This window comes from Orycteropus afer, unplaced genomic scaffold, assembly GCF_000298275.1.
Source record: "Orycteropus afer afer isolate SDZICR_OR568_19922 unplaced genomic scaffold, OryAfe1.0 scaffold00020, whole genome shotgun sequence".
Lineage (NCBI taxonomy): Eukaryota > Metazoa > Chordata > Mammalia > Tubulidentata > Orycteropodidae > Orycteropus > Orycteropus afer.
Genome location: NW_006921607.1, coordinates 11,621,354 through 11,632,644, shown reverse-complemented (window position 1 = coordinate 11,632,644; position 11,291 = coordinate 11,621,354). Strand labels below are relative to the sequence as shown.

Genomic DNA, 11,291 nt, shown 5'->3' with positions numbered 1-11,291 from the left:
GGAGTCGTAGTATGTATTAACCTTGTTACTAATAGTAATTCCACATGTTTTATTTAATAAGTAAACTATAAGGCTGATGGAAGAGTTTTAGGATGAAATGTGGAATCGGTTCTCATTTGAGGATTGAGTCACCTTTAGTGCTAAGTACTATTTGCAATTTGTTAGTATTCTAGCTTTCTGTTTTTGTTGGATTTTAATAGTGAAGCATATAAAATGATACTGATAATTCTGTGAAATTTATTGGGAAAATTCTAAGCTAATTTTTTTTTTTCTTTTTGGTGACTATATATAGCAAAATCCACTCTTATCCCACAGTTTCTATACATAAAAATCAGTGACATTGGTTAAACTCTTTATATTGTGTTAACATTCTCATTATTTCTGTTCTAGGTGTTTTCACTTGCTAAGCTAATTTTAAATAGTAATTTCATGCATCCCTTGCATGTTTTTCCCTTAGAGACTGTTAAACTTTTGTTTCTTGATTCAGTGTACACATTTCTTTATTGAATAATCAGTGGTTTGAGTGATGTAATTGGTGGTATTACTGTCCTTTGGTTCTTTTTTCCTGAAACTTTTGAGTCTTGGGACTGAATTTCTAATTGTTGCCTGAATCAATGCCTTTGGAAGTTGAAATTGTCTAGGGTTTTACATTGTAAATGGCATGCAATGTTCAGTTTTTAGAATATCCAAATAAAAGAAAGACATTGCCTGTGATAGCTTGAAGGGAAAATTTTAGGGCCTGATATGGTAGTTGGTCTTTCTTGTAGCTAAAACCTTGGTGTGATAAACAGGAGTCTGACCTGGCCGTTGCCTTTTCTCATCTGCAGGTGTGTGTGGTTTCAGCGCAGCATGGCTGTGGTCATCCGTTTGCAAGGTCTCCCGATTGTGGCGGGGACCATGGACATTCGCCACTTCTTCTCTGGATTGACCATCCCTGATGGGGGCGTGCATATTGTAGGGGGTGAACTGGGTGAGGCTTTCATCGTTTTTGCCACTGATGAAGATGCAAGGCTTGGTATGATGCGCACAGGTGGTACAATTAAAGGGTCAAAAGTAACACTGTTGTTGAGTAGTAAAACGGAAATGCAGAATATGATTGAACTGAGCCGTAGACGTTTTGAAACTGCCAACTTAGATATGCCACCAGCAAATGCTAGTAGATCAGGACCGCCACCTAGCTCAGGAATGAGTGGCAGGGTAAATTTGCCTACAACAGTACCCAACTTTAATAATCCTTCACCCACTGTAGTTACTGCTGCCACTTCTGTTCACGAAAGCAGCAAAAACATACAGACATTTTCCACAGCCAGCATAGGAACAGCCCCTCCAAATATGGGAACTTCCTTCGGGAGCCCAACATTTAGCTCAACCATTCCAAGCACAGCCTCTCCGATGAACACAGTCCCGCCGCCACCAATTCCTCCAATCCCAACGATACCATCTTTGCCACCGATGCCATCCATTCCCCCAATACCAGTTCCTCCTCCAGTACCTACGTTGCCTCCTGTGCCTCCTGTACCCCCAATCCCTCCAGTCCCTTCTGTGCCACCCATGACCACACTGCCACCCATGTCAGGCATGCCACCCTTGAATCCGCCACCTGTGGCACCTCTGCCTGCTGGAATGAATGGCTCTGGAGCACCTATGAATCTGAACAGTAACCTGAACCCTATGTTTCTGGGTCCTTTGAATCCTGTTAATCCTATCCAGATGAACTCTCAAAACAGTGTGAAGCCACTTCCCATCAACCCTGATGATCTCTATGTCAGTGTGCATGGAATGCCCTTTTCTGCTATGGAAAATGATGTCAGAGATTTTTTCCATGGGCTCCGTGTTGATGCAGTACATTTGTTGAAAGATCATGTAGGTCGAAACAATGGGAATGGATTGGTTAAGTTTCTTTCTCCTCAAGACACATTTGAAGCTCTGAAAAGAAACAGAATGCTGATGATTCAACGATATGTGGAAGTTAGCCCTGCCACAGAAAGACAGTGGGTAGCTGCTGGAGGCCATATCACTTTTAAGCAAAGTATGGGACCTTCTGGACAAACCCATCCCCCTCCTCAGACACTTCCCAGGTCAAAATCGCCCAGTGGGCAGAAGAGATCAAGGTCAAGATCACCACAGGAGGCTGGTTTTTGTGTTTACTTGAAAGGGCTACCATTTGAAGCAGAAAACAAGCATGTAATTGATTTTTTTAAAAAGTTAGATATTGTGGAAGATAGTATTTATATAGCTTATGGACCCAATGGGAAAGCAACTGGTGAAGGCTTCGTAGAGTTCAGGAATGAGGCTGACTATAAGGCTGCTCTATGTCGCCATAAACAATACATGGGCAATCGTTTTATTCAAGTTCACCCAATTACTAAGAAAGGTATGCTAGAAAAGATAGATATGATTAGAAAAAGACTACAGAACTTCAGCTATGACCAGAGGGAAATGATGTTAAACCCGGAGGGGGATGTCAGCTCTGCCAAAGTCTGTGCCCACATAACAAATATTCCATTCAGCATTACCAAGGTGGATGTTCTTCAGTTCCTAGAGGGAATCCCAGTGGATGAAAATGCTGTACATGTTCTTGTTGATAACAATGGGCAAGGTCTAGGACAGGCATTGGTTCAATTTAAGAATGAAGATGATGCACGTAAGTCTGAACGCTTACACCGTAAAAAACTTAATGGGAGAGAAGCCTTTGTCCATGTAGTTACCCTAGAAGACATGAGAGAGATTGAAAAAAATCCCCCTGCCCAAGGAAAAAAGGGATTAAAGATACCTGGGCCAGGTAATCCTCCAGTTCCAGGAATGCCTGGTGCAGGAATGCCCAGTGCAGGAGTGCCCGGTGCAGGAGTGCCTGGTGCTGGAGTGCCCGGTGCAGGAGTGCCCGGTGCAGGAGTGCCCGGTGCTGGAGTGCCTGGTCCTGGAGTGCCCGGTGCTGGCGTGCCCGGTGCAGGAATGCCTGGAGCGGGAATGCCCAGCTCAGGAATGCCTGGTGCCAGAATACCTAGTGCAGGAATACCTGGTACGGGAATGCCAGGTGCAGGAATGCCAGGTGCAGGAATGCCTGGTGCAGGAATGCCTGGTGTAGGAATGCCTGGTGCAGGAGGTGAAGAGCATGCTTTCCTGACTGTAGGAGCAAAGGAAGCCAACAATGGGCCTCCATTTAACTTTCCTGGTAATTTCGGTGGTTCGAATGCCTTTGGGCCACCACTTCCTCCTCCAGGATTAGGAGGGGCTTTTGGTGATGGTAGGCCTGGTATGCCTTCAGTCGGAAACAGTGGTTTGCCTGGTCTAGGACTTGATGTTCCAGGTTTTGGAAGTGGACCAAATAATTTAAGTGGGCCATCAGGATTTGGAGGGGGCCCTCAGAATTTTGGAAATGGCCCTGGTAGTTTAGGTGGCCCCCCTAATTTTGGAAGTGGCCCTCCTGGTCTTGGAAATGCCCCTGGACATTTGAGTGGGCCGCCAGCCTTTGGGCCTGGGCCTGGGCCTGGGCCCGGCCCAATCCATATTGGAGGTCCCCCTGGCTTCGGATCTAGTTCTGGAAAACCAGGGCCAACAGTCATTAAAGTGCAGAACATGCCCTTCACTGTATCTATTGATGAGATTTTAGATTTCTTTTATGGCTATCAAGTAATCCCAGGCTCAGTGTGTTTAAAATACAATGAAAAAGGTATGCCCACAGGTGAAGCCATGGTGGCCTTTGAGTCTCGGGATGAAGCCACAGCTGCTGTCATTGATTTAAATGACAGGCCTATAGGGTCAAGGAAAGTAAAACTTATATTAGGATAGCTGTTCACATCAGTTCTTTGTAGGGTAGCTCTTCATAGTGCTGTGATTAATGCATCAAGATTGTTTTCTTAGTATTTCCAGGTTAGAACCTGTGGATTGTTTAAATTGCAAATAGATTGGTTTTTCCATAACATATAGCATTGGTTGACTGTTTTCCAGAAGATTCATTACCAGGATAAACTTGCTGTATGTTATAGTAGAGCTGTTTGGAGAGAACATAAAAATGATTTTGGAATACCATTTGTAAAACTCAAATGACCACATAAAGCTTATCAAGGAGTCTAGATTGGTTTTGTTTTATACCATGTTGGATAAAGAAAATAGAAATGTCAGTAGAGCTCATTAAAGGTGCTCTTGCCAGCCACTGAAAAAATTGATGTTGGCTGCTCTTGCAATTTGGTTTAAAGCTGGACAGATATGCTTTGTTATAGGGTCAAAGCTTTGTCTAAAGTCCTGGTTTTCTTTTAAAATTAAATAAAATCTCTGTATACAGATTCATTGTATGTACTTTTATTGCTTCTTGAGGATTCTTGCTGTATGGACAGTCCTGCTTCTGAAGTTGCTGCTTTCTTTGATTGCCTAATTAATCTGTAAATGAGCAGAACTGTGCTTTGTTTGTTGTTGTTTTTTAAAATATAAAACTCCATACTCGGTTTATGCTATAACCTTAACATTTGATTTCTAATGTCACACAACTGTGTGGAGTAAGACTTTTGCCACAGAAGTAAAATATGGAGTCCTCTACTTACCAGAACTTTTTTTGGTTTGATCACCAAGTTTTAGTTTAGTCCGTTTAAAAATTGTTCGTGGTTTTTGGATGGCATCGAAAACCAGAAGCCACTTTAAATCAGTGTTTAAGATGCTTGATTTGAAATCCTGTCCAGGATGAACTACTTGTTCTGGCAAATTCCTTCTGTCCCAATTTATGTGAAAATTTGGCCTATATGTAAACTAAGAGGAGTCCATTCATAAGAAAGCATAATATTGTCTAGGTTTTTAAAACTGAAGTTGAAACTCTTAGCCTTATTAGCAATAGTATTATAGAACAAAAGATCTGTAAACTAATCCGTAGGTTGATACGCATTTAATCCTGTTACTTGGAGGTGTTTTGGCATCGTTGTTGCATCAGGAGTCTATTTACAAAAATTCTTCGTGCAGACTACAAATGGAGCTGCCAAAGGGGAGAGAATCGAGGCTCCTTCTCCTTTCATACTCTTTTCTTTGACATTTGGGACACTAAGGGAGAACAGCATGGGTTTTGGTTGTAAAGTGTCCTTGTCATAAAAACATTAGCCTTAAAACCCACTGCCACAAAAGGTACCACTCATGGTTACTTTCCTTCTTAGTTAAAATGCCCTTAAGATGTGTCATATTATATTACCAACATTCAGAATGGGAGATTGATAAGATGTCATTAAAAACAAATTTTGTCTTTTGCATGGCCTTCTTGTCTTGGTTTGAAACATTCCCAACATTTTCTACAAATCAATGTACTTGCAAAGGAGGCAGCCTTTTAAGAGAAACATTTCATATTAAAATATAGTGCCTTTTTGGGATTGTAAATCAGTGGAATACTGAAATAACAGCGTCTGTAATTTAGAGTTTAATAAGAGTGGCAACAGTTTCATTTGTATGATAAGATTTGGAAAGCCTTTTCATTACTACATTTGTAGAGGATTGACGGTACAGGATTTGTGTGTAGGGAAAGAATTGTTTGGACTTTCAAAGAAGAGGTGGCTGCGTTGTGGATCTTTTGATAATTCACAAATACAAATTTGCTTTGACAGATCTCTAGATATATTGTCTCCTCAATTGAAAAAGCAATATGATGTTTGTATATGCTGTTCAATTTTTCTGTTAAGTAATCATTTCTCATTCCAAAGATAGAGTGCAAAAAACTTAAGCACTGCTTAGGAGTCTTTATTTCAACTACAGATTTTTTTCCTCATTGAAAAGCTATTTTCATTTTAGAAAAATGGGTTGTTTAAAGATGAATGTCTTTTTTCACAATTTATTTTGGTTCTGTGTTCGTACATTCTTATTAAATATTCCATAAACTTTATTGCAACTACTTTGTTATTTCTACATCTTAGATAAATGCTGAAAAGGAAACTTGACTTCATTGTTCATCAAAATTAAATAAAATAGTGGTTTATGTAGATATTGGAGAGAAATATGTTTCATATTTGGTTTAATCACAACAGTGCTTTTTTTTGTTGTGAAATGTAATTAAATGCTTTGCTCTCTGGAACTTGATTTTTGTGTATTTGAGACTTATTAACATAGTGCTAACTGCCAACTATATTGTTGATCTTGTTCTGCGTATTGGGAGTTTCCTTTTTTTTTTTTTTTTAATTGTTGAAAATGCGTTCTGTGAAACTTTTCATACCCCTCGTCAAATTTTCTCGCAAGAAGTAGGTGTGGGGTGGAAATGAATTTCCGTTATTTTCTCATTTGCTTTGTATAGTATGAAGGATTTGTAAAGCTTTGCTTAAAGTTGTGTGCATCTGTAACAGTACCATGATACTTTCCATTTTCTGTGTAAATTTTATTGTCTGTTTTTGGTGATTCTTATATTAATGGAAGAGCATCTTTTCTATTAGGTTTATTTTTCTCTATATCCTGAGTTTTTATGGTTGTTCATTTTTCTTTTGGTTTAAAGGGATGAGAGAAATCTACAAAATGTATTTTCTTAATAAGCAAATTTGTAAAAAAAAAAAAAAAAAAATTGAACATTAGGGAAACATTCTGTTCATGAGCAGAATTTAGAGGTGTGTTCTGTGTTTATACTATAGTTTGAATGTACGATCATGAGTGTTTTTGTTTTGTTTTTTAATGCACACAGTGTTGAGTGAAATGGAGTGGCTGGCTTTATACTCCAAGTTGTTAAGGCATCAACAATGAAAATTCCATTAGAAAACGTTATTCAGAATTTCACAGAACGTAATATTCAGTGTAGTTAAAGGTCAGTTTTAACTCAGTGGATGGAAATCTAAGGCTGAGTGTGGAAGTGGGCAAACATATATATGTTGGGTGGAAATAGCCACCTTGGGTAAAATTAAGGTTGCATGAAAAGCCTTACAAACTTCCTTTTACTGGATTCTATCATGTGTATAGATGTAGGTCAAGTGTGTAAAGAAGAAAAAAATCTACTCAATTTTAAGAACATTTGAAAAATAAAGAAAATGTAAAATTGCTGCTAGTCAAATCTTGGAAGGAATGTCTGGCAGCAGTCACTTTTAGAAATTATTGCCCATCCTTGCGAAATTGCCAGACTTACTATTTTATTGGCAATTCTACAGCAGTCCAGCTTTAGAAACCAAACGGTAAAATGGCTTATTGCCAATATAGCCACAATAATATTGCCAGCAAATACTGCCTTGGCATTCTTCTGCAGAGGATTTTGTTTATTAAGATGAAATCTTTAATATACTGTTCAATAAACTTGTCACAAAATAAAACAGGGTGATACTTTTAATGCTTTAAATGTACAAGAGTACTGAGCTCTGAGATACTGTTTCCTATGGGGAGGTGAAGTCAGTGTCTTAAGACATTATCAGGTGTTTTTTCTTTAAACTCCTGAAAATATTTTGTGCCTTTGGAGAGATTGATTTGGTGATTTTGGTGGTAACAATTGTCGCTTATCCTTGTCTGCTAATGCTGAAGTGTGGAAAGAAGAGGATGCCTGGAAAAGCAGGGAGGAAACTTGATCTTAGGTCAAATGGCATGGTGTCTACCTTTTTAGAATTTTATTTTATTATGTGTTTTTGTTAGCAAGCTACTTTGTTATGTGGATTCAGAAAGAACTAGAGACTAGATACTCCTTTGCACAGAAGGAATTTTAAAGGGAGGGTATGTGAATATACATTGATTACATTTGGAAACAGCAAAAAATCTTTAGATTGTCAATTGCACAAACCTCTAAAGCTTTGTTTTTCTCATTTTCTTTGTTTTTGCATGCTATGTGAGGTATTTGAGGTGAGAAAGAAAGGAGAGGAATCAAAAACATTGCTGCTTTTCTGATATTGATGTTCTGATGTTGTCCTTTCACATTTGTACAACTTCTAAAAAATTAGCAAATGAAAAGTTTTCCATAAACTTCCCCAAGTGTTCCCCACCTCCACTCTTTTTTTTAAAATCTGGATTGAAGTTGCAGAGAAACTAATGGACTGTTGTTTATAACCAAAGCTCTGAAAAATGCTTAATTTTTTATCTTTATCATGAAAGAGTTTAGCTTGTATTTGAGTATCCAGTTTATTTTAAGGAGTTTATGTCAGATATACTTGTTCCAGATAGTATCTGAGCTGTTAGAAAATTATTGAGGTTTCACTAAGCATTTGAAAAATCACTGAGTGGAATCAGCTACCTACAGAGATCCAGTATAGCCTTACCATGTTAAAGGAATGGACTGTGGTAATCTGTCTCCCTCTCTTCCTCAAGAGAGCTCCTCACTTTCATAAGTCATTGTCGTCTGCTTTCTAGTAATGTGTACCAAGAAATAGCTTATCAGTTTTATACATCATCACCGTTCTTTTACCACCCAAAAAAGTGGAGGTTTCTTTTAAAGGATATGCTAGAATCCAAATTTATGACTATCTTTTTTTTATTTAAAAATGGCTTGGTTTCATTTTCATCTTTTTAGAGTAAAATCTGATCACATTGACTTTGTAAAATGTTTTGGAAAGAATGTATTCTGGTGGTGGTACAATTCTGTGATGCTGTAGTGACTTTTCTGGGAAAACCTTTTCTTCTGGTCAACAGTATAAGCACATTCATCTCCTATTGCTATGCTCAGGTAAATGTTAATTTTTTACTCTGCTGTTCTGGGATTATTCTTGGCACTCTGGAGGTACTTGTGCCAAAGAATTTCACAAGCATCCTTTTCTAGGTAACATAATTAGCACTGAGCAACCAAGGTTGCACTGCTTTTCTGTGTATTTCTCTACTAAGGAGTCTAGAAGGGCAAAAAGCCACCTGATGGAGACATTCCAGCCCCAGAAAAAGGATAGTACTCTAAAAGTCTGGGGACAGGAAATTAGTGCTGAGGAAAATCCCATTAACCTAATTTCTCGAATTCTGTTGTGCCTTAGGGACCTCTACCCAGTCAAAATGTTGAATGTTAGAGCATAGAGATTTGGCCCATAGTAGCTGTAGAAAAGTAACTGGCACAGTAGAGCATGAATTGGCATCCCGGCTCTTTCCAGACATCTAGACTCCGAGCTTAGTAACTTAATAGTTTAAAGTCACTTTTTCTAACCAACTGATGATGGCTTGTCATTCCATGTTGAGAGAAGGAAAGGGTGATGTCTATCGGGAAAATGAAGCAATGACCAGCGAGAGGATATAATTCAGTATGAACAGAGTTAAAGATGGTGAATGAGCTTGGCTCATCCCAAGAGTGAGTTATGCTGTATTCAAACTGCCTGCTCCTTGGTGTTTCATTCCATCTTCATTTAGATGCTGCTCTCCTTGCTCATATAGTAGATTTTGAGTTTGTCTTAGACTGAAGCCCCCTCAGTGCCATCTAAGTAGAGGGGAGGGGATAGTTCTCTCTCAGTTCTCGATTAGTGAATAGTATTTGTGCTACTTATCAAATGTAACCAACACATTGTGCCACCACTAGTCACGTGTTAGGCTTCACATAGTGGAAAGGCCCAGAACAGGTGTAGAAAATTAGTGACTTATACTACTATTAATTAAATTCTATGCTAATGCCGATTTTCTGATTTTCTTTTGTTCCACTTGAGGAGTAAGTTAATACCATCCTCCACTCTCGTACTTCATTTTGCAATGCAGAGGTGGTCACTTCCTTATTCTTAACTCTCCTGTGGTATGGCCCATGGGACCTATAGCTTCCCTCTGTTGCTAGTCTGGCAGGATTAATGCAACTGTTAGTTACTACAGTGTGTTCCGTCAAGTAGAGTCCAACTCTCAGCGCCCCTGTAGAGCAGAGTAGAACTGCTCCATAGAGATTCCTAGGTTGTAATCTTTACAGAACCACACTGCCACGTTTCTATACCTTGCAGCAGTTGGTGCATTTGAATGCTGATCTTTCAGTTAGCAGCCAAGTGCTTAACCACTGCTCCAGCAGAGTTTACTGAAATAGATACTGCTGATTACCTTTGCTTCTCTGACCATTGCGTTAACAGGTGGGTTTCAAAAGCCTACTGCCTGATGAAATTGGAAGCATCTCTTGCCTTCAAGTTTTTGAGGCAAGTTTACATGGATCCTACATCTTAGCCATAGTCCAAAATTGGGCCTGTCCTGGAAGCCCATGATGAGCCTGTGAGGGCCTGCAGCCTGAATGAGGGCAGGCAGGTGAGGTTCTAAGAGTGTCCTGGCCCAGCTGAGGAATAGAATCTTTCATCTCTTTCGTACTATTTGACTACTGCTAAATATCACTAATACAGGTGCTCTACTAAGACATTCATAAACACTCCAGTGAGCTTTCCCCCAGTTCAACCACTAATGTGCATAATTGATTACCTGATGTTTTCCTTTCTAGTTTTGGTTACATTTGTCAGTTTTATCTTTTTTCTATATGAATTGTCTACCCTTGGTCCTTGTTTTATCTTCTAGACCAGCTCTGTCCAAAAAACTTTTCCATTAGAAATGTTCTAATTTGCACTAATGTAATTAATACCCACATATAGCTACTGTTAACTTAATATAGCCATATATGGCTAGTGCTCCTGTATTGAACAGCACAGCTGTAGACTCCCAGAATATCAAGGTTCCCGCTTTAATGTCAAGTCTTAGAAACCTCCATTTTAAATAACACTGGTGGCATAGTGCCTAAGGCATTTGACTGCTAACCAGAGGCTGGCAGTTCAAACCCCCCAGCCACTGCTCCAAAGGAAGATTGGGCAGTCTGCTTCCATAGTGATACTACCTCAGAAACCCAAGGAGAGGTCACTATGAGTCGAATCACCTCGATGGCAGTGAGTTTGATTTTTGGTTTGGTCCAATAGAAATAATAAAAATCACATAAGTGATTAAATATTTCTGGTTTAAAAATTTTTAAAATCTAGTGCATATTTTACAGTACATCTCTCTCTTTTTTAAAAAAAAAAAAAACTTAAAACAGCAATCCTTTATTTATCTTAAAATTCTACGGGTCAGCCAGCACATCTCAATTTGAACTAAGTGTATTTCAACTGCTCAGTAGCCACATATAGCTAGGAGCTACCCTTTTTTGGATAACACAGATTTAGAATATTAGATTCTTCCCTGTTCCTCTCTCTTCTATCTCTGGTGCCGTTTCCACCTGCATTTCTTCACACTTGATTATTAAACCTTGTTCTGAACATTACTCCTAACTTTTCCCCTCCTGTTGTTTTCAAGAGAACTTGCCGGAGTCACTGTTTTAATGGTCTGTAGCAGAGAGTAACTAGGGGACAGTTTTACCTTGTTAAATCAATCCTGCATCAAAAGTAGCAGAAGCAGATGCCCCTGCGACCCCCTGCAACCAAACACAATGGCAAGTAGGCAAACCAGTCTAT

The 11,291-nt window shown here is 39.1% G+C and overlaps 1 protein-coding gene across 1 annotated transcript in view; it reads left to right on the top strand.

Annotated features, from left to right (window-relative positions):
* The first annotated feature begins 849 nt into the window (after positions 1 to 849).
* The window catches only part of RBM12 (RNA binding motif protein 12), a 31,397-nt gene continuing 20,955 nt past the window's right edge, over positions 850 to 11,291 (top strand). Inside the window, 2 exon segments of the mRNA XM_042783589.1 lie at positions 850 to 2,899; positions 3,050 to 3,801. Coding sequence (XP_042639523.1) covers positions 850 to 2,899; positions 3,050 to 3,801 — 2,802 coding nt within the window.